We start from the raw sequence: 23,163 nt of genomic DNA on the forward strand, positions 1-23,163 counted from the left end.
AAGCCCGGCGGCCCCGCGCCCCTCCCGCGGCGAGCGGGGCGCGGGCGGGGCCGGGGGCCGGCGGGGCAGCCCCGGCCGAGGGTGCGGGCCGGCGCCGCGGACTCCGGGAGTCGAGAAACGCGCCGGGGGCGTCGAGGAGCTGCTCCGCGGAGGCCCAGCGTGGACGGAGGCTGCAGCCGTCGGGGCCCCGCCTTTCCCGGGAGCCGCTCGGCGCCCGCGCCCTTCCGGCCTCGGCGTTTAGGGGTCGCGCGTCGGGGCGGCCCCGCCACCCTCGGCCCCGCGCTCGCGCCGCGGCAGGTGGAGCAGAAGTGGGGCGCGGGCGGCCTCTGGCGGAAGCCTCAGGCCACGTGGCCGAGCGCCCCGCAGGCGCCGCTCCGAGGGCTCGCGGCGGGGGAGCCCCGGCGCCCGGCCCGCTTCCCCCGGAGGGCGGTGCCGACTCCGACGCGGTCCCGCCGGGGCCGCCGCGGGCGGGGCGGCGACTCGGCCGCGGCCCCCGCCCGGGGGTCTGTCCGCCGGCTCCGGCCGCCCGCGCAGGGCCGGGAGGGCCAGGGCCGCGCCGCAGCCCGAGTTCGGGGCCCGGGCGCCGACGCGCCGTGGAGGGGCGCCCCGCCCGCCGCAGCTGGAGGAGGAGGTTGGCACAAAGGCCGGGGCGGTGACCCCAGGCCTGGAAGGGGCCCCAGACCCTGCCCCACCCCTGCGGCGGGGGCGCTGACCCCTTGAGGACAGTCCGAAGGCTTCGGGGTGACCCAGCGACCATCACCTCCGAGGCTCCGCCGCGGGGAAGGCGGCGGCGACCTCGCGCGGCCCCGGGGCCCCCACCACCCCACCCCGCCCCGCCCCCGCCGGGACCCGGCAGGAAAGGGCGGGCGCTTCCCTGCGAGCACCGAGTCCAGCATCAACCCCCCTCCACGAAGAGAGTGAATCTTTTTTTAAAGTTTTAATGTTTATTTTTTTGACAGAAACCACTGAGGCAAAGGCTGTGACTGTTCGGCTAAACCTGTAACGCAATAAACCCGGCACCGGCCGAGGGGACCGCGGGGCTGGGGTGGGGGCGGGGGAGGGCGGCGGCCTCACCTAGAGGGGCAGACACAACCCTGAATATTTCCCCTCAATAAAAACAAGTAGGTGCCCCCATGCCCTGGATAGAAGGAACTAAGTGCACTTGTTTCAGCCTGAGACGCTATCACCCCTCACTAGGGTGAAGGGGTCCAGCTCGCGCCCTCACCCACACCCCACACCTTCAACGAAGGCATCTCCGCCCTTGGAGCGCCCAGTACCTGCCTCCCGCCTCAGCCTCGGGCCGCCTCTCCCACCCGCCCCTTCCCCGGCAGCACACCCAAGTCTGCGTTCCCTTTCCAGGAACCGCCCCTTTACCCGGGCCCCATCCCGCCCAACCTCCTGCCCCCTCAAAAGCAAGCAGAAAAATTTCACTTCCCTTATAGAAACACACCCGTCCACTCTGGTCCCTGGTCCTCAGGATGGCGGGGCCCCTAAACACAGGGCCTGAATGAAGCCATGGTTTACCATACTTCCCACCCCGAGGACGCCCCCCAGGATTTCCAGCGTTTTTATTTTAAAAGAAGGCAAAAGGAGCTGGGATGAGTTAATTTATAAATCAAAACAAAAACAAACATGACAAGCTTTCGGGCTTTGTTCATTTGTCCTGTTTTTAAAAAACAAAAGTATTAACTAGCATCTACTAGCAGATCAAATCCAAGCACAGCGGTCCAGTGGAGCATCAAAACATTCCTGGGTTTACTCTCTGGGAAAACCCCGGGTCTGTTTCCCCTCCTCTCGGTAAGGGGGTAAGGGCGGCGGAGCCACGGGGCTGGAGCTGTGCCACCAGCACCAGGACACTCTCTAGGGAAGGACGTTCACCAGCTGCTTGTATTGAGTTATTCTAACACCAAAACCAACGTGAGGTAAGCAAGACAACTCTTTGGGCACAAAATTTAAGGGGTGCCAAAAACCCAGTAGCCATGATAGTATTCAGTGCAGCATTTTTTGAAAATTAAACTTTTTTAAATTCCGTAATAAAGTATCAAAAATTTCCATTCAGGATTCGACCCCATACTTGATTCAGCGTTACCTCCCTCACCCAGTCTGTTTTTTATTCAAGGATTTTTTGCATTTTTAGAATATTCCATCAAAACAGCCTTTATCTTGATTACGGAGTTTTTCAGCACCCCCTCGACTTCAGTACCTGAGGGGAGTGCTTGTCTCACAGGAGTCCCAGCCCTGCCCAGAAACACACACATCTCCCCGTTTGGAACCAGCCTATTTTCAAATAAAAGCCTAACAGTCATGGGAAATGATTCAATCAACGGACTATCATATTCGGAAAGTGAGTGACTTTCAAGTTTGTCCAGAAAGGAATCTTTCTAAACTGAGCAGTTCCAATGAAGAGGACAGTCTTGGCCGCCGGCTCTGTTACCCAGGGTGAAATGGGATGACCTCCGTGACCCGGCAGCAGCAGTTATGGCAAACACGAGTCTCCCCGCAATCACACCCAGCCCCGTACCTGCTTCAGACCCGACGCGGGGAATACATTCCACGGGGTGGGTTGTGGGTACATACCTCAAGAGAAATCCAAATACAGAAAAACAGCCCCAGTTAACACTCCAGACACTTAAGTACACTTATTCCTCCTCTTCATATGCACCTAGGAGTGTATACAATTGCATAGTTGATTTTTTTTCCCCAGAAAAAGAAAAGTAAAAACAAAAATTGGCCCAGGAAAGGTCCTCTGGTTTAAAGCTCTTAGAAAGGGCGCTGGCCAGGGCGCAGGCGGTCCAGACTTGTGCTTTGTGCAAAACGCAGGGGAGCTCCCCCAACTGTGTCCACAGGCCCCCTCCCACCCCTGGAGAAAACGGTTGGGTTGGGGTAAGGGGGATCCCGAAGACAGATCAGCTGATTGGGACTAATCTGTGATCTGTGGTTACAGTTCACTAAAATATATTTCTCTAGCTACCTTTTTATAAATTGCCCCAATCCCTACCCATGTTTCAACATCATTCCTATTATCAAAAATAGCTCTTCTTACAAAGAATTTTCATTATTTTAATAAACTAACCACAGATTAAGGTCAGCTATGGCTTAACAAAAGAAGCCGGGATGTAAAGTTCATTCTCTACGTAGAGAGGAAGGAGGAAGAAATCACTTAAATAGACCAAAAAAATCACTTTTCGAAACGTTTTTGCTTGCTGGGGTATTTTCATTGTTTCCTTTACTTAAAAAAATAGTCAAAAAATAAGTTGCTTTCTACAGAAACGCAGCAGCAGAGGATGGTGGTGTTCTACTTAGGTTTTTGGTTTGGTTTCAAACAGTCTGGCCAAAGGTCTGTCCTTCTGCTACCCCTCCCAAGACACACAAACCTCAAGGTGTGGTTATTGCTAAGTCATTAAAAGAAAAAAAGGGGCCCCCCTGGTGGCGCAGGCAGTTGAGCGCAGTGCTGTGAAGCTGTCGCAGCCTCTGCAGCACGGGTTCGATCCCGATCCAGGCGCGGCGTGACCGCTCCTGTCTCGCCCGCTGCTCCCCTCAACGTGTATTTCAGTCAGTCTGCCTGTTCTGTTCCCCACTCTATGTCTGGTGGATCCTCGCACCCTCCCGCACATCTGGCCTGTACCCCGGTTCTTGTATGCATGAATAAATCTTTAAAAAAAAAGGGGGGGGGAAACAAGGGGCCACCCTCACATCAGCTCACCTGCTTCATCACTCTGCCCCTCCCCAGGGGGAACGTTCTTTTTAAATAAAGTTAAAGTCTTAAAAATAATCGTAACTTAGTGAAGTCCAGTCCTCAAAAAGGACAAGGAAGACACAGGGGCAGCCAGCGAGCTCCACTGCGATCAGAACAGGGGACAGACGGCTGCGCAGAGGAAATCAATCTCGAGAGGAAAGGATTCCCCCTCTTAAGTTCCTCCCTTCAGCGTTACTTCCCTCACCCAGTCTGTTTTTTTATTCATCAAGGATTTTTTCAATAAACCAATTTCAGCTCCCGTCCTCGTGAGCACCCACGAGCATACTTTACCGCCCTGTCTTTCCAGATCCTTCAGGAGGAAGAATCTACCCAACCAATTTCAATCTTAATTCAGATCAACTGCCAATGTCTAATTTCCCAGTCTCCCTCTACACCCCCAACTCTGCCACTGTGTGCTTTTTTCCAACCTAAAAACTTTGGTCTGTTTTTTATTGAGAACCAGGCCCAGACTTCTGCCCACCTCCCCACCCCTAGACCCCAAGCCTTCCTTCCCCTACAACTTCCCCGCAGGCCGTGGGACGGAGGGACCCAAGGGGTTATGAAGCAGCATCACTGTTATTCCCCACTGGAACCTCCTCGTTCCCATCAAGCCAAGATCTGAGAAGGACTAGAACAGTCCCCAGGCGCCATCCAGCCCTGACCTGCTCTGCCACCCGGCCGCCTGCGCACGCACACCTCAGGCCTGTAGTCAGGCTTCCACAAACATTACAGCACTTGCCCCCAAATCGGGGCTGGGGCTGATGAGCCAATTAGTTGAGCTTAACTTTCTTTGTTTCACCCCCTTGCCCTCCAAGGTCCCCCCATTCAGAACCTGTGCACCAGGAGCTCCCCACTTGGCTCCCGTTCCCGCCTTCTCAGTTCTTCCCTGTAGCAGCAGGAGCAGAAGTTGTTCGTCTCAGGGTGTCCATAGAAACTGCAGTTCGGTTGTTTGCATTTGGTCTGGGTTGGGGGAAGCCCCCGGGGACCCCCGGCCCATCCATCTGGCTCAGGGGGCTCTCTGTAGCCGTTGCTATAGGAATCAGCCACGCGGAAGGGGGGCGGTAACAATGCACCCCTGGGAACCCCATCCTTGGAGTGACTGCCTGGCTCCAGGGAAGGGCTGTGGTCCTGATGGGGGTAGGGTCGCCCAGGAGGACACTGTCTGGGGAAGGTGGCATATGGTGGTAGGCCCCCCACACACGGGCCCCCTGCCAACTGCCTCCGGGGCTCTTGGCAGTGGACCCCACCCCCAGAAGGCCTTGGGATCGTAAAGCCCCCAGGGTAGCCAGCAGAGAACGCCACCGCCTTGGACTCTGCTGGGGGGGGCAGCTCCTCTCCACCATCTGGCTCTGGCTTCTTGGCTGGAGGAGGCCCACCCCCCATCCCTCCATTCAGGACCTTCCTCTCCGCCTCCTTCTGCTTCTGCTCTGCCAGGAACCGCTCCTCCGCATCCGAGAGGTAGCGCTGGATCATGTCCTCCTGGTACTGCTGGCGGAGCCCCATCCTCAGGGCGCCCACGAAGATGAAGCGCCCCTCCCCCTGCATGGCGATCCGCATGATGCTCAGGCTCTGCATCACCTCCTGGCTGTACTTGCTCCCTCCATTGCCAACAGACTCCGCCGCGGGCTTCTCAGACACGGGCCCGTCCCCGGCTGCCTCCTCCTTGCCACCCTTCCAGCTCTTCAGGGCGTTTTTCTTCTTCTTCTCCAGTGTCTCAGTGCCACTGCTCACCCCCGACCCCGCGCCCATCCCTCCGGGCTTAGACCCCTTGCTGTGCATCAGGCCGCCCATGTTCTTCTTGAGCTTGCTGCCCAAGGTTTTGCCAAAGCTCCCCAGTTTGTTAGCCACAGAGTCTGCTCTCTTTTTGTCCTTCTCCCGCTCTCGCTTTGACTTTTCTTTCCGCTTGCTGCTCTCATTGCTGGTGGAACTGCTGCCAACAGACTCCTTGTCTGACTCCCCAGACTCAGGAGTGGAGCGAGGTTCATCCCCAGCTGAAGCTGTAGGGGACTCGGGCTGGGCCAGGGGGGCCTGGAAGAGACGAGAACAGGGTTGACAGTTATGCCCCTCATCTTGGGTGGAGGGAAGCCCCTGGGGTCTCCAGGATATGCACCTGGCCCTCAGGGCTCCCTGCAGCTACTGCTAAGGAGCCAGCCGCGTGGCAGCAGGTAGGAATCCCCCGACACACTCCATCTTTGGAGGGAACGCCCTGTTCCAGAGAACAGCTGCTGCCTCGACGGGGAAAGGGTCCCTCAGGAGGGCGCGTCCCCGCTCCAGGCAGCTCCCCCACGGCCAGGGAATGGGGACTCTTAATTCACCCCCTACAATCTAATGCTCTTCTATAGCAGAGCTATCAACATGAAGCCTGACCGCTCTCGTGAGCAACGAGAAATCATAAGACGACGACCTTGCGCCGAGGAGGAATCATCTCCAGACACCACAGAGGCCTCTATTACAAATTTCTCTCTGCCGAATTCTGCCCAAAATTAATCTCAAGGAAGTTGTGACTAAGCTCGACCAACTATGTCTGCCCGTTCTGCACCTCCTTAACTTTTACGCTGGGCAATGGAGTCTCCGAGTTTGCCCCTTCTCCTCTGCTCCTGGTCTAGGCATGATGACAATGTTCTCCAGAACTCCTGAAGTGATTCTCCCGCCCTGTGCCCAGCGCAGAGGTCTATGGGCAAGACGGCTTGGGACAAGGCAGTGGCGGTCTCCACTTTGCCAAAAGTCCGGGGAGCTTTCCCTGAAGAATGTGTTTTAGTACCAGAAAGCAGGCGCTGGTGGAGAGGAGACGTGGAAGATGGAGGGCACGAACAGGATAAGAGGTAGGACAAAGTGTCTTGTGGAGCTCTTCTGAGAGTTTCCAGTCATTCCTAACTTGACTCATAAGCTCCCACTCCAAAGGGACCCAGGAGACTGCTAGCAGGTCTCCCTGTTGTCACTGACAGAGGACGGACAAGGTGCGCGGGAGCCCTCACCTGGGCATCAGAGGACACTGGGATCCACTTGACATCCATGTAGCCATGCAGCAGATGCAATTTGACCTCCAGGGACAGAATAACACTGTGAAAAGGAGAAACAAAGCACTGAAAAGGTATGTGACCTTGACAGAGCAAAGCCGTGCGATCCACAAGGGAGTAGGTGGGCAGCAGCAACACAGCCTGGGCCTCAGACAGAGTTGGGGCTAGATTACAGCTCCAGCAAGGACTAAGCTTGTGACCTTGAGCAAGTCACTTCCCCAACGTGTCTTGCACGGTGATGACAAAGATTAAAATCATGGCTGGAAAGGGTCCCACCTTGTCTGGAAAACGGGAAACACCAAGCCGGGCCATCACTGTTACTGTACACATTAGTTAGAAGGTGCTTTTGATCGTTAAATTAAAAAGTCATCGATTCTGAATTTTAAAATCAAACCCTCCCAGTTTCATAATCCAAAGAAGAGTCAAGTAAGACACAGGGGTGAAGCTTTTGCATCCCTACACATTCACCCTCCATGGAGCTGTGGAAGAAGAAGAACCCAGTTTCTGGAGAGCAGGGGAGAATGTCTTTTTATATTTAAATTCCAGAAATGCAAAAACCCAGTGGGATCGAAGCTGCATCTGTGCGAGCACACGCTTCTTGTTGCACGAGAAGAGCATCTGAGGCCCCAGGACCCCCGTCTCTGTACAGGGAGACGAGGCAAGCGGGGTCCTGGTCCCGACTCATCTTCCCGAAGACACTGTGGCTGGGAGGTGACGGTCCTGCCACTAAGCTGAGGGATCCCCTGGAAACGAAGATGGCAGCTACAAAGCAGAGAGACAGCTCGGCCTGCCTCACCTGGCCAACCGGACGTTGTCATCGTCATCTTTGCCCCACTCCCAGCCCTTCCCAGGGTCCACCGCGAAGTGCAAGGGCAGCAGCTTATGCTCTGAGTCCATAAGTGGGATCACAGCTGGAGAGGGAAGAACATGCCATCAAGCAAACGCCTTGAGGAGAGAGAAGGCCACAGCACACAGGCTCACTTCACGCAAAAGCAGCTAATCATTCCACAGGCCTCTAGCTGCAGTCACTTTCTCAGCTCTTACGTGTGAGGGACCCTGGCATTAAAAACCAACAGGCTGGTTTGCTCTTACTGCCCAGCATGCTGTTTACACCACTGGTCCCCACGCCTCCCCTCCAGTCAGCCAGCTAACATTCAAGATGTTCCTGCCAGTTCACTAGATTCGAGAATTCAGTCATTACTAAGACAGATACAGCAAATGATTATTTGGAAGGGTCTATGACCTTAATACATAAGCCTCTTAACTCTAGGAAAACACAGGCCACTGTGTTTTTCCCTAAAACCTTTTTTTTAAACCCTGGTATACCTTACAACTCTTAGTAAGACTGTGTTACATGTACTCTCTGGGCTTGCGCGTCACTTAGTTCTTTCCTTCCTGTGTTCTCTCATTTCAACTTTGCAAGTGAAAAATACAGCAGAGACAGACACCGCGCTCAGCACCTTGCTCCTTGGCGTTCTCTTTCTGCTCCATGGACACGAGTGCAGAAAAGTGGGCCTGGTCGTAGGCAAGCACCAGAGGGGAGTGGAGACACTGGCTCACTGGGACTTCCAAGGGCAGATAGATGCCCCCAAAGGGAATAGGGGCGAACGCTGCAGGAAACCACAGATGTTGTTATTGAGGCCAGGTTCTCGCCTGGCGGGCCAACCTCTCCACCCCACTCTACCAACTGAGTCCCCCTTTCATTCCTACTCCTTTTTGGCAATTCTCCCCGTAGGAAGCCTCCTCAATTAACCCCAACTACTTTACCCTGGATCTCAGAATTTCACATTGTTCTGGTGAATATCTTGTTTTATTCCCAAGGGCCTGCAGGTTCTTTTCCTGCCTGCCTCCCAGTGCTTAGCCCAAGGCTCTGCAAACAGGGGTGCTCAGGGTGAAGTGAGGACTGACTCACCTTCCCCGCCAGAGTCCCTCAGCATGGTGTCTGCCACCACGACAATGGGCCTCCTGAGCACGTGGGCCAGGACAAAGACGTGGAACTCCTCCAGGCTCTCGTAGACAGGCTCTTCTGAACTCTCCGCCCTGAAGTTGCAGAGAGGGACAGTGTGGGAGGGACAGGGAAGAAAACAAAACAAGAGAGCCCTTAAGACCAGTTCCTCAGAGGGGAAAAGAGGAACATCCTTTCCTGGTTTTCCAACTGGAAGGCTGCCACAGACACAGCCGATTTATTTGTGCTACTACGTCTTTTTTCCTATGGCACACATGGGGGAATCAAGAGGAGACTGGAAGGCTCGAAGGTTAAAACAGAGTTAGGAACGTGAGGGAAACCCCTCCTCAGAGACCGCCTGTTCACAACCTCCCCCAGTTCTCGTCATCCAGTTGCTCAATATGCAGCCCGGCAGCCTCACCCTGCTTACTTTCTTTGCCACAACCACCTACACTTAACCCTCATGAGGTCCGACAGGAAAAAAAGGGAACAACTCCTCAGCCCCATGTTCTCTAACGTGGAGAACAGCCTCATCATCTACCCAGGAGCCTATCAGAAACCCAAGACATATTTATTGCTCTTTATCGCTCACCTTCAGCTGGTCTCCTGGCCTGACCAAGGTGTCCCCTTGTCTGCCTCATGGGGCTCACTCATCTGTCTCCTCTGGCCTGCCTGCAGTCTGGCCCCTTACCCACACCCACGGCCCTCCCTTCCCTGACTGCTGCAGCTGTGTTCTAGTCTCACTCCTATCCCGCCATCGCCCCGTCTGCTGTGTCACTCCATGAGAACACACCCACAAGCTCCTGGGCTTTACCTCAAACAACTCAACTGGACATCCCTATGATGGAGATTCAGAAATCTGCATTTTAAACAATTTTCCTGGATTATTCTAATGCACAATGAAATCTGGATAGACTATCACTGTTAACTTTTTCAAGATTTTAAACATATTCAAAACTCAAACTCTCACGTATCTATCAGCCAGCTTCAACAATTAAAAACACAAGGGCCTCCCCAGTGCTAGGGATTCAGTCTTGGTGTTATCACCTAGATGGCCTGGGTTCGATCTCCTGTCTCACCCATTGCTCCCCTAAGCAGTGTTTCAGCAGATCTGCCTGTTCTGCTCCCACTCTGTCTCTGCTGAGTCCTCTCACCCTTCCCATCCTGCACCTCTAGCCTACACCCCTGCTGTTCTTGTATGCATAAATAAATAAAAATACATCTTAAAAATTTTAAACACATGGTCAGCCTCACCTCACACTAGACCTCAGTCTGTTTTCTTATCAGCCCCACTGCTACCCTGCTAGCTTATTTTGTGTGACTACTAGCTATCACATCGCTTCATACATAAATATTTCCGTTTCTATCTCTAAAAAATAAAGCCCCTTGTTTGAAAACCACAATACTGTCACACTTTTAATATTTAAAAATAATCAAGCATGTAAGATTGTTCACATTGCCCTATCTTATAAATGCCTATGCATTCCAATCGGTTGATATGTCTCAAGTGTCTTTAAACTCTTTTTATTTTCCTTGTGATTTATTTATTAAGGAAACCAGGTCATTTGGCCTATAGTTTCCTAAAGTCAAGATAGGACACAATTTGAATTCCTTAGTATGGTGCAAGAGAAACCAGCACGGCACACAAAAATTGGAATTGCCTCATCCGTACCACATACCCTACATTCCAGCAATAATCAACTACCTGTAGCGTCTAGAACATTCCATGCTGCTGCACCCTTCTATGCCCTTGCCATAGGTGTTCTCGTTCCTTCTTACATCCTCTTAGCACAGAGCTCTTCAGACACTGAGGACTCAGCAGAGATTATTTCCTGCTCCCCCACTTAGTCATACTTACCCACCACAGTTGGTTCCATTGGTACCTAGATGCATTCGGGGCTCACTTGAGGCAAGCTTGATCAGCTCATTCCACTCCTTCTGCCACTCATCCTCTGTGTATACCAGTCCTGACTGTGTGAAAGGCAAGCAGTTAAGAGCTAGGTTCAAGGGGCAGCAGCCATTCCAACTCGCTCATGTGACCCCACTCCCCATTCTCTTAGTACTTGGCTTACAATTTGTATTACAGTCAAATCTCTTCTCTTTCACAGGCAAGAGCCACGAAAGACTAGACTATGATCTCTCATACTTCTTTGTCTTCTATTCTTTTCCACCTATTGCAATCAACTAGCTTCTGTTTCCGCCCTCCCCACCTTTATAGGTCACTTCAACTGACTCTGACAAAGGGTAATAAGGACCTCCTAAATTCCAATTCCAGCAGATTCTTCAGTCCTCATCTTCCCTAGCTTCATGTGCCACTGAATCACCTCTTTAAACTTTCTTCTCCTTTAGCTTTTACCTCACTACAGTCTTATACCTCTCTGACCTCTGTCTATCTCCAACATACTGGTGTTGTGTCAACGATTTTTAGCCTTGGCTCCTTCTGAGTGACCTCTACCTCCCTAATCTCATCTACTACCACCTATGTGCTCAGAATTCTATTATCTCCCTCTCCAGCCCAAAGGTCCGCTTCATTTCTTTATTTACATCCAACCGCCTACAGAATGTTATTGACACCTGCCCGTGACCACCTCAAACTCTGCACAGTCACAACTATACAGCTCTTCCAAAACCTACTCTTCTTCCAATATTGCTACCTTGGGGAATAGCACCAACCATCACCCAAAAGCCCAAGCCAGAAACCAGAGAGTAATCTAGAACACCTCACCCTCACACACCTCACACCGGGTTCCTTTAATCAATAACTACTAAGCACGAACTATGGCAATGGATCCTGAACTGGTGTTACTACTTCAGTTTATACGTTCTCCTGATTCCACTTCTGAGCTTTTGTCTAAGTTGTTTCTTCTGCCTGGAACAGCCCACTTCTAGCCACCTGGTGGAGATATTTTCTCTCTACCAGAAAAGAACTCAAGTATCACTCCTCCGTGAAGCCTGCCTACAATTAATCTCTCTGCTATTATCAACCACTCCTTCCTTTGCATCCTCTCCTCAATGCTATACAGGTTTCTATCATAAAAGCCATAAACTGTGACCTTGTACAAATATATATTTACATGTCCATTGCCTCCTCTTATACTACAAGCCTATGTTTCATGCAATACACTGAATGCCTACTACGTGATCAGTAATCAGTAAATACATGCTGAGTGAAAGTAAAGTTTTTATCAAAAGAGAAGAGATACAGGGCCTCCCTGGTGGCACAGCTGGTTGAGAGCAGCGCTGTGAAGCTGTCTGCAGCCTCTGCAGCGCTGGTTCAATCCCGGCCAGCCCGCCGGCGAGGGTCCCACATGGCGTGGCAGACCTCTCCTATCACACCCACTGCTCCCCTCAGCAGTGTATTTCAGTCTGCCTGTTCTGTTCCCCACTCTGTCTCTGGTGAATCCTCTCACCCTCCCGTGCATCTGGCCTGTACCCCAGTTCTTGTATAAATAAATAAATCTTTGGGGGGAAAAAAGAGGAGAGATACAAACAATTTGAAAATATATTGGCTTTAGGGACATATATGCCGACTTGGGAGACACTAACATTATCATAAGCTTATGCTGCTTAAACATGCTGACAACAGAGTCACAACAGAAACATGAGGGGCATCAGAGACAAATTCAACGGGAACTAAAGAGATGATGTGAGAACATTTTACTTTAATAACCTAAAAAAACCCCACAAGGCTATGTTCAGTTTGTAGATCGCCGTCACAAACTTTCTCAATTAAAAAGGACAATGAACAATGATGTAAAATATGCAAATAAATAATTAAAAATAACTAAGAATGTAGACATGCTAATAAAAAAATAAAATGAAGAGGACAACCCACAGATCATATATACGGGTGCTCTGGGCACTCGGAAATACGGCCCAGGGGAACTCGTCCCCTGCTCCTTACCTGCTCCTGCTTCCTGTTCTTACACACACGCCACTAGATGGCACACCCTTCTAGCCTGAGCAAGTTCTTCCCAATTTCAACACAAAACAGAGAAACAAAACGCTTCGAGCACTTGGCGTGTGGTACTGGCTAAGTGAACTCCCCAGTCCATCCATTCCCTCTCCCCGTCCCAATGTACCGGGTGGCTATAATGTCGGCAATGGTCTGAGCTAAAACAAGGATCTGGTATGGAACTTTGATGGTGCTGAGCTACAGGCTACCTAGCAGACTTGCTCTGTGCCGGCGGCCACTCTCCCTGGTAGGTTCCAGCGGGGATGCTGACAGGGAGTAATAGGGCTGACCACAAACAGAACCAAGTGTTTCTGGGTCTCCTGGACAAACATCACCACACCTAGGCCTAGCTTTACCAGCTGACTTAAGCACGTCTACTCTCACCCTGCAGCCCCTTCCGCTTACAGGGTACGCTCTGGGGGCTGGCTGCTTCTATCTCCGGGGCGGTCCCATCCAAAACTTGGCTTGGGTCTGTGTGAATTCAGACGGGGAAGAGGGTAAGTTCCAGGCTGGCTCTAGCTCAGGGTCCCTCCCAACTTCCGAGGTAGCCATGGGGCTGGTGGTAATAAAGGGTGCCATTCACAGGCCTCACACCCCTGGGCATTTATTTCCCCCTCTTCTGAGGCAGATGGGGTGATCAACAATAGGATTCTGAGACTATCATGCTAATTTTAACAATCAGGTTCTTTGTTTTTGAGAAAGAAATACAAAACATTCTTAATATATATTTTAAATCTTTAACACCTCTGTATATGTTTTAAATCTCTAGCACACTGAACCCTAATAACTAAAAGAAGCATGCTAGCTCTAGATTATGGCCAGTGGTGATGGAGCAATAAATGAAGAAAACAGAGAAGATGGAAAAAAAAAAAATACCATTTTCTGAGGAGTGACTGCCATACTCAGTGCCAGAAACACCCCGCCGTATACATGGCAAAAAATAGACACAGGAAAAGCAAGAGATAAACAGAGGGAAGGCATGGAATCAGGGGAAAAGGAAGCAGGGGGAGGCCCCTTATCTTTATGTAAATGCATAATGTCATTATTAAAGGGAAGGGGTCAGCAAAACTTTCCTGGAAAGGGCCAGAGAACAGATCTTGCAGGCTTGCAGGCCACATGCAATGCCTCTATTCGCAGCAACAGCGGCGAAGCACTTGCATGAACACACAGACATAAATGAATGGGTGGGGGAGGGCTGTGTTCCAATAAAACATTTTTTTATAAAACGGTTGGTGAGATTTGGCCCACAGGCCACAGTTTGCCCAACCCGGTATGGGAATGGAAAGTACAAACAGCCCATTGTTACTTCTCGGTATAACAGCAGTCTTAACATTTGCTAAACCTCTAAGAAATACCATTCAAACTCAGTTTAACAGGCTGTTTTTAAAAATTTTTTAATAAACAGAGTATACGAAAACAAATGGTGTATATGGTCAAATATACCATCTATTTTCAAGCACTTACATTTCTGTAAGGGTTGAAAACAAAGTCCTTAAATAAGTCCAGCCTTATTATAAGCTAAAAACCAGAACATTCAAAAATCCTAGGAACTTGGGATATCACATTTTGTTGAAAAAGCATGATGTAGGTCTTGGCTTCCCCACACCAGTCTCTCACCTACACCAAAAAGCATCTACCCCAGTACCTGGCATCTTCCACAATTTCCAAGATCATAAGAGAAATACCACTGCCCCAGGCACGTGAGGCATCTCCTTGGGGTAACTCTGGGAAACCGGGGTTCCCACCCAAGCTCCCTCACCTCTTTATTCTGCTGTGTTTGCTGCCACCTCCAGCGCCGCTTCAGTGCTTCCTTCTCGGCCCCCTTCTCCATCAGTGCATACAAAGCTTTCCGCAACACCAAGTCCCGGTCATGGAAACCCCACATCCCTGCAGCAAGAAAACTTGGCGGTAAGACACTGTACCCTGACTCAACCCTGTTCGTGATGAAGGAAATCAAGCTGAATGCCAGGTTCAAAGAAACACGTACTGTGACGGAGGGGAAAGGCACTTGATCAAGAAAGAAATGGTGTTTCTTCTCTGGAGGTTCAGAAACTTTGAGAACTTCCAGTGAGAATGGCCCACATTAAAAAAAAAAACAAAAACGGACACAAGTGCTGGCGAGGATGTGGAGATCAAGGAGCCTCTTACACTGCTGGTGGGGGTGTAAACTGTGGAGGGTCCTCAGAACACTAAAAATGGAGCTACTATATGACCCAGCGATTCCACTCTTAGGAATCACCCAAAGGACACAAAAAACACTAATTTGAAAGGAAACCTGCAGTCCTGTGTTTGCTGCAGCAGCACTATTTACAATCACCAAGATACGGAAACAACCCAAATGACCCAAAATAGATGAATGGATCAAAAAAGTGTAATATATTTATACAATAGAATATTGCTCAGCAATCAAAAAGACAAACTCAGGCCACTTGTGGCAACATGGATGGAGCTAGATGGGATGCTGCTAGCTGAAATTACAAGGAAAAAGGTAAATCCCGATGGTCTCACTTCTATGTGGAATATAAGGGAACCAAACGAAAGGCGAAGAAAAAGTCAAAAACTAGCCAGCTGACCACAGAACTGTGGCGTCCAGCAAAGGAGGAGTGCAGCAGGGGGCAAAATGGGAGGGATGAACACAAGGGAATATGGTGACAGTCCACAGGGGATACGATGGCAGAGAACTATGGGGACTACAATAAATATAAGAAAAAATTTTAAGTAATAAAATAAATAAAATTAAAAAAAAAAACTTCTGAGAACTTGAGAGTGGGGAAATACCACATCCTACAAGCTCCTGACAAGAAGCCCTTACTCCTGATGAAAATCTAACAAACTAAAAAATACAGAGTAGCAGCAGAAAGGACAGGTCTGGGACACAGCAGTAAGGATCAAAGCTGGAGGGATGGCTAGAAAATGGACACAATTATGAAAGGCTTTGTAACTTAAAACAAATCTCACGAAGGACTGATGAAAACATCTTTTTTATACACCTAAAGAATAAATATTAATAACAGAATTATACACAGAGAGAATTCTATACCGCTGGCTTACTACTGCTCTTAATTTATAGGGGATCAGTTCTCAGAGTGAGGGCTACGCTAAAACCTGTGTTCTCCATAAAATCTCTGAACAAAACTGAAAAACCAGAGCAGGGCTCGCTTCCATCTTTTCCCACACTAGTAGACAGACAGACACAGACAGACACAGACAGAGACACACACACGTACACACACACGTTATCTGCATCATCACTTCTGCCTAAGATCAAGGTTGTTTTGAATAAATCTTGTGCTTAAGATTTATTCTACTGCTTCCTTTCCACCTGAAACCAAGGGCCACTTTCAAGACTTACCAAGAGAGGCTGCATGCAAGAGGCAATTTCCATCCCCAGTGGTTGCCAAAGGAAGCAGCCTCTGACATGTGGGGTCCACACTCACCCACCAGTTCAAACGTCCTAGAGAAACAGGAGGAAAAGGAGAAGAGTAGATTATCCATAAAGACCTTCCCCCTTTCCTATTTCTAAAATAGACTCCAGGGCCTCCCTGGTAGCACAAGGGGTTAAGCACCGCACTATGAAGCAATCCGAGGCCTCTGCAGCACGAGTTCAATCCCCAGCCTGCCAGGGAGCAACCCACATGGCAAAGCAACTTCACCTGTCTGCCCCACGCTCCCCTCAGCAGTGTATTTCAGGCAGTCTGCCTGTTCTGTTCCCCGCTCTGTCTCTGGTGAGTCCTCTCATCCCCCGCATCTCTGGCCTTTGCCCCAGTTCTTGTATGCATACATAAATCTTAAAAAAATAAATAAAATTTCTACTCTTTATATTTTCTTCTCTTATTTCTAGTTGATCAGAATTGAGTGAGCACAACTAGTTAGATCAATAGTCCTTAAGTAGGGGCGATGTTGTCCCCAAGTAGCTATCTGACAATGTCTGGAGATATGTTTGGTTGTCCAAATTGGTGGAAAGATGCCATCAGCATAGGAAAAGATCGAGGAGGCTGCTGAAGACAACAGATAGCACAGGGTTCACACAGTAAGAATTATCCAGTCCCAAATGTCATCAGTGCTAAGGTTGGGCAACCTGGGTTTAGTTGATGAGGTTAAGGTCACAGGTTTAAATCTATGTTGGCTACTTTATCTGACTCTGAGTCTCTCATCCTGGTCAGGAGACTAGTAAATAATGTAGCAACAAAGCTCAGCAAAAAACCATTTTCAGTAAACAAATGAAAGAACCCAAAGCATCTATTCAATGTCAATCAAGTATCATCTGAATATATGGCCATCACCATACCAACATGTACAAGCTTTAAGTTTAAAGACATGAACAATAACAGTTAAGGATAAAATACCAAGAAAATGAGTGTCAATTTGGTGTAGTCATCCCATAATTTCCAATCCACTAGTTTACATGAGGAAAATATTTTGTGAATGATGCTTAGAAGTTTTCTTCAATTCCTGAAAAAACCTACAGCGACAAACTGGTCTGCAACCTCACTAGCCAGGTAATTGGCTAATTTTAAAAGAAATTATCGATACAGCGGTCAAGCCCAGACCCTGGGTGGCAGCCTCAAGGTGAAGCTCAGAGGGAAGTATCACTGACCTGCCTGTTCCAAGGCAACCAGCATGGATTGTTCAATGAGGTCTCTCTCTATGAAGCTGCGGAAGTCTTCATTGTACACAGTGAGATCTGGAAGCTGGAAGGCACAGATGGGCATTTCCAGGGGGTGCTCACTGCTCCCCCCACCCCCACCATTGGAGGAGACATGGGACCGGGCCAGGGAGACAATGCTGGAACTGGCGTGGGAGATGCCCCTAGACAGTCGTTTTTCTGCAATGAGAAATGGAGTCACCTCAGAACATGCACAGCCCTCTCAGAACTTTCCATTTATACGGTGACAGTAACCTCTCAACAGGTTCCCCGTTAATGAGAAACTGAGTCTAACTGGCTCCTGAATTTCAGGACCCTCTTTCTCAAATCAGATATAAAAGGAGAAATAGAGAACAATGTTTTTTATAGGCACGTTAATACAAAGTATGTCTTCCTTTTATTATCCTTCTTGGAATTTGCCACTTTCTCTCCCTATAACTGTCTTCTTCCACTTCCATTCCACAATATAAAGGGGCCGTTCACTTGGCAATTCGGTTGTCACTGAGGGGGCAGGGGAGGGAGGAAGAGGAAATACAGGAACTGGGGCTTCATTTGGCTAAATTTAGTCAAACAATCTCTGGTGATTTTTAGGGTCTTAAGAGAATGTAGAGGAGGATTTCCATTTTCAAAAATAAAGTAAATGACTAATCTTACACATTAAGAACTTTGTTTTCTACCATCACTCACATTTCTTTACACCACTACTACAAACTTTCTTGATACGTTTGTCAGAATGTAGAGATACAGTTAATTATAATTACCATGCTACAAAGGAAGACTACACAGACAAAATTATTTGTCTTGAATATACAGCACCTGTAACCCCAGCAGGTAACTCTATTGTGATCATAATTTGCTCAGTGTAGCCTCACAATTCACATGCCTGACTTAAAATAAAGATTATCAAAATTTACAAAATATATAAAGTGCTCATATGACAACCCAATCAAAAACCAGACAGAAGATCTAACTTTTCCAAACACGTCTGATGGCCTACAGGCACATAAAAAAATGTTCAGCATCACTTATTATAAGGGAAACGCGAATCAAAACCACAATGAGACATTACTGCCTCATCTCTGTGAGGATGGTCCAGGTCAAAGAGGCTGGAAACAACACATGTTGGTGAAGATGTGGGGAACACTGTGGTGGGGGTTTATTTTGGTGCACCCTTTATGGAAAATGGATTAGAGATACCTTAAAAATCTAAAAATGGAAACACCATGTGGTCCAATAATACCACTACCAAGTTTTTGCCCAAAGAATATGAAAACCCTAACATGAAAAGCCTGATTCCCTCCTGCGCTCCCAGCAGCACTATCCACAGTCGCCAAGTCACAGAACCAACCTAAGTGCTCAACGACCAAGGGATAAAGAAATTGTGCACATTAATGGAACACTGCTCAGCTATTAAAAGGATGAAACAGTGCCTTTGGGACAAAAATGAATGGATCTTGAGGTGACTGCGACACGGATACCAGGTGGTTTCACTTATTTGTGGAATATAAAGAAAGAACATATACTGGAAAAACACAGCAAAAATAATTCTTGGACTCTGAAAAATATACTAGTTACCAGAGGGAGTAGGCGAAGGGCAGGGAAGGAGAGGGGTGGGCCATTAACACGGGCACTCTGGTGGAGGGTGAATGAAGAATGTGCACATATGGAGGCGGGAAAATGTAAAGTCATACAGCTATGTAATTAACTGACAAATTAAAAACGAAAGTGGTGATGAACATTTTTCCATGTTAAAAAAAAAATGTGTAATATTATAATTAAAAATTGCTGGTGAAAGCTATCAAAGAAGAGTTACTAAATAACTTGCAAGACATTGCTTGTTCATGGATGGCAGACTCAGCATATTACGTCGATTTTCTCCAAAATCATGTGTTTACTTTAAAAAATTTGTTTATGGTGTGAAATAGGAAGCAAATTTATTATTTTCTATATCCAAACAGTCCAAGCAACAGTTAATAAACAATTCAGCATTTCCCCACTGGATAAAAAGGCTAAAAAAAGATCATCAGAAGAGTTAAAAGTCATGTTGGGTAGCAGCACTCAATCCAGTATTTGCCAGAGGTGATGCACAAAATCAATCAAAAGCTGTCTGACACTAATTTATAGTGATTTTTTTAACTAATTTTTTTAGGTATTAAAAAAGTACCATGTATCCATTGCAAAAAATCAAAATAGTACCAAAAGTATAAAAATGTTACTAAAGAAATCACCCCGTTATTCAAATTTCTGATCCCTTCCCCAGAGGCAACCATGTATTCTTCCAGAATTTTTTAATCATAGGAGCATTTTCAAAAACATAAACAGAAGCATACACTGTATTGCAACTGACCTTTTTCAAAAGACTTTAGAAAGTTTTCCAAAACAGCACATAAAATTCTAATTCTCTCTAATGGCTGCAAAAGAGCCTACAATATGAATGATCACAATTTATTTATCCACTCCTATGCAAATGAATGTTAAAAGTTGCTTTTAAGCTTTAACCACTATGAACTCTTCCTGTACACACTGTGTGTGTGTCTACCACGTGTACATTCACGTACACACTGGGAGAATATATACACAGCCATAGGCACACATGATGAATTCCCAGAAATGAAATGGCTGACTCAGAATATATATGCATTTAAAATTTTTGATAGATACTGACAAATATAAAGAAACAGTCCTTCAAAGAGATCTTCTGAAGTCTATATGTGCATCTTATCGCAATCAGAATGTTATCCTTTCTTCCCATTTCCATGGAATAGAAGCAATCAGAACTGTGCCTTAGAAAGATTAACCTTGCACAGTATCTGAAGGAGGATCCCGCTCACGATGGAGAGCAACTGTGAGCGACTCCAGTCCCTGGCCAGACCGAGGTCACCTCTGATCAGTCTGGCTGGAGAGAAGTGGGAGAAATGGGACCTTCTCCGAAAGGTCACGAAGCTCTCTGAGCGCATCCAGCAGTCCCCGGCCCTCGGTTCTAGTCTGTCTGTAGAAACACCTTCAGTTACCCCGTACCTTGAATGACGTCATCCTGCCGTTGTAGAGGGGGCCGGAGAGGGCGGGTAGATTCTCTATCACAAAACCCTTTTTCAGGGGTCCTGGAGCCACCACTCCCTTCACCAAAGGGTGGGGGCAGATTCCCAGCATGGACTTGACGTAACTGTTCAAAATCACTAAGGGCAGCGCTCACATCCCAATTCTTTCCTGCCAGGAGACAAAGCATAAAAGCAAATGAGACACTCGGAGCAGAGGGAAGGTAAGGGACGATCACTCCTGCCATCCCAGCAGAACCAGCAACACTCACGCACACATCTACCCTCTCCTTTCCCTTCCCTCGCTTTCTCTTTCTTCACAACGACTTCAATCTGAAATAGCAAATGATTCCTTTATTTAGTTATTATTTACTTCCTAAGGTCCATGAACACAGAAACTTTCTCCCTCCCTGAACTGAGAGGGTGCTCTGAGAGCCAGGGACCTAAAACCTCATTTTACAGATGAAGGAAATGAGGTCTAAAGACACAGGAGAATGACCGGTCCCAAAGCAGCAGATGCGCACCAGGGCACGGCGGGGCACAAGCCTGGGGCTCCCAGCTCTGGGAGCTAAAGAGACTCTTGGCCTAGGTGTGTTCTGGGTGTCCTAACCCACCGGAAGTTTATCTGAAGTTATAGGTGTGGCTATTTCTTAAAGAAAAAGCTGACAGCAGCCATCAGATCATCATCAAAGGGGATCGTTAACCTCTAAATGTAAGATTCACTACTCTACTCAAGACCCGAAATGATGTATTTTTCGCAATGGCTTTTCTGTTGCTTTCTTCAGTTAAATTATTCAATAAATACCTACTGCTTAACTGTCCACATTTCTTTCCATTTGATTCCCTCTGCCACCACCTTAATTCAATTCTTACCACCTATTGTCCCACATCCAGTGCGCTCTAAATAATTCCATAACATTAATCTTTCCAAAGCACAGTTCTGGTCATTTCCATCCTGTGATCAAAAAAAAAAATTTTTTTTTTCACCTCACTATCACCAATGTATCACAAAGGCTACTAAAAGACACGCACCAACAGGCAGAGGGCCGAGCCACCCGGAGAGGTCCCGAGAGACGCGCGCCTGTTCACGTGGAGCTGGGGTCTGGTGAGACGACATCTCAGAGTCTCTTAACGGCTCACCACTGCCTGACACAAAACTAGGCCCTCTGGTCCAGCATCCAAAGCCCAGTGACCTGGCCTGCTTTTCAGGCCAATGCTGTTTCCACTTCCGGGCTGTGAAAGCGGAGAGGACACCATAAAGGGTTGTCATGAAGATGAAATGACCTGAAGCACCTAGAACGGAGTTGGGTGCAGAGCCAGCATTCCTCCGCAGGCACTGCTGTCGTGTGACGTTTCTTGTCATCCTTGTAATTCTCCAGTCAGCCCTATTAACCCTCCACCCCTGACGACTTCACTTCCGTACGCTCATATTCACCTTTGCTCCACCTCCCCTGCACACTCTGGTCACTGACTTCAGCCAAACGGCTCTCCCAGCTGTCCCTGCGCCTGCTAAGGCGGCTTCCCTGACAGCCTTTCCATTGCCACTGCCCCTGCCCGGGAGGCTCCTGCCCCGACACAGACAGCGCTCACCTCCTTTGGGCATTTGTTCAAGTGTCCCGTTCTCAAAAGCCCACCCTTACTGCCCAGTTAAAAATCACAAACCACCTCGTCATCCCCTACCATTTTCTACAGCACTCAGCACTGTGTAACACTTTACAATTCACTTTGTTCTCATGCTTGCTTATTAACTGTCTTTTTTGCTAGAACATAAGGACAAGAGATTTTTGTTTGTTTTGTTTAGCTTCTAGAAGTTGGTACATAGCAGGTCCTCAATAAATACTTGTTGACGAGTAGAAGACGTTCACTGTGCATCAATCAATGGATGACGACATCTGTTTTGAGCACCGGGTCTGTATTTCCAATCAGCTGCTAAACTCCTTAAAATCAGGTCCTCTGAATAACAAACTCCTTAAAATCAGGTCCACAAAACCGCATCTTTGTCATCTTTCCCTCCAGAGCTGGCTTCCGTATCCCACACTCCTTTTATACACCCGAAGCCTATCATGGCACTACAGTGCCCCCAGGTCAGAAACAACAGCCATCTTCAGCCCCTTCATTTCACTGCCTCATCCCACTGGTCCTCTCCCCTCACCATCCAGTTAATCTTCAGGACTGCCTGGACCCCTGAACCATCTCTCAAATCTATTATTTCTTGTCCATTTTTATTGCTGCTGCCCCAATTCAGGGCCTCATAATCTTTACCTGGTCTTTAGCCTTTTGGGAGGCCAATCTAATGAGTCTCTCCCCTCTCCAATCTGTTCTTTTCAATGTAGCCAGAGTTAACTTTTAAAGGAAAAAGCAAGAGACGAGGTTAACAAAGACAAGGAGAGGACAATCAGGTCCTTCGGCTCCCCTTTTAAATTAAAGCTTAAGTCCATCCACTTCTTGCTCATCTGCCTCCTCTGCAGCCAAGTGCCGTCATGTCTCACCTGAACTGTAGTAATATTCTTAACTGACTTTACCACTTCCCTGCTCACTTTTTCCAAACCATTTCATACCCCCCAACCAGTTCAAACCTTGAATCCAACGTCACTACCCTGTTTAAAATCCTTCACCAGCTCGTCACTGAATGCAGAGTGAAATTTAAACTGCTCACCGTGGCCTGCGACAGTCTCAAACGCTGCTGCCTCCCTGTCTACCCAGTGTGCTACCACTCTTCCATCATTCTTGCTGCTGGTTTCCCTGATATGCTAAACTCACACTCACCTCTGGGCCTTTCTATAAGCTACTTCTTCTACAGGAACACTGTTTTCTTAGTCCTATGCATCCT

General features: G+C 48.4%; 1 protein-coding gene across 11 annotated transcripts in view; it reads right to left on the reverse strand.

Moving 5' to 3' along the window:
* Positions 1-948: 948 nt before the first annotated feature.
* Positions 949-23,163, reverse strand: part of OTUD7B (OTU deubiquitinase 7B) — a 54,141-nt gene continuing 31,926 nt past the window's right edge. For all 11 annotated transcript variants that reach the window (XM_037500993.2, XM_037500989.2, XM_037500988.2 and 8 more), the window contains 10 exons: positions 20,317-20,505; positions 17,251-17,478; positions 16,006-16,107; positions 14,413-14,540; positions 10,557-10,669; positions 8,666-8,793; positions 8,214-8,363; positions 7,550-7,664; positions 6,712-6,796; positions 949-5,764 (listed from right to left, as the gene is read on the reverse strand). In XM_037500993.2, coding sequence (XP_037356890.1) covers positions 4,562-5,764; positions 6,712-6,796; positions 7,550-7,664; positions 8,214-8,363; positions 8,666-8,793; positions 10,557-10,669; positions 14,413-14,540; positions 16,006-16,107; positions 17,251-17,478; positions 20,317-20,505 — 2,441 coding nt within the window. In that variant the 3' untranslated portion in view covers positions 949-4,561. The remainder of the gene's footprint in view (positions 5,765-6,711; positions 6,797-7,549; positions 7,665-8,213; positions 8,364-8,665; positions 8,794-10,556; positions 10,670-14,412; positions 14,541-16,005; positions 16,108-17,250; positions 17,479-20,316; positions 20,506-23,163) is intronic.

This window comes from Talpa occidentalis, unplaced genomic scaffold (genome assembly GCF_014898055.3).
Source record: "Talpa occidentalis isolate TD23 unplaced genomic scaffold, MPIMG_talOcc4v2.1 talOcc4.9, whole genome shotgun sequence".
Classification (NCBI taxonomy): domain Eukaryota; kingdom Metazoa; phylum Chordata; class Mammalia; order Eulipotyphla; family Talpidae; genus Talpa; species Talpa occidentalis.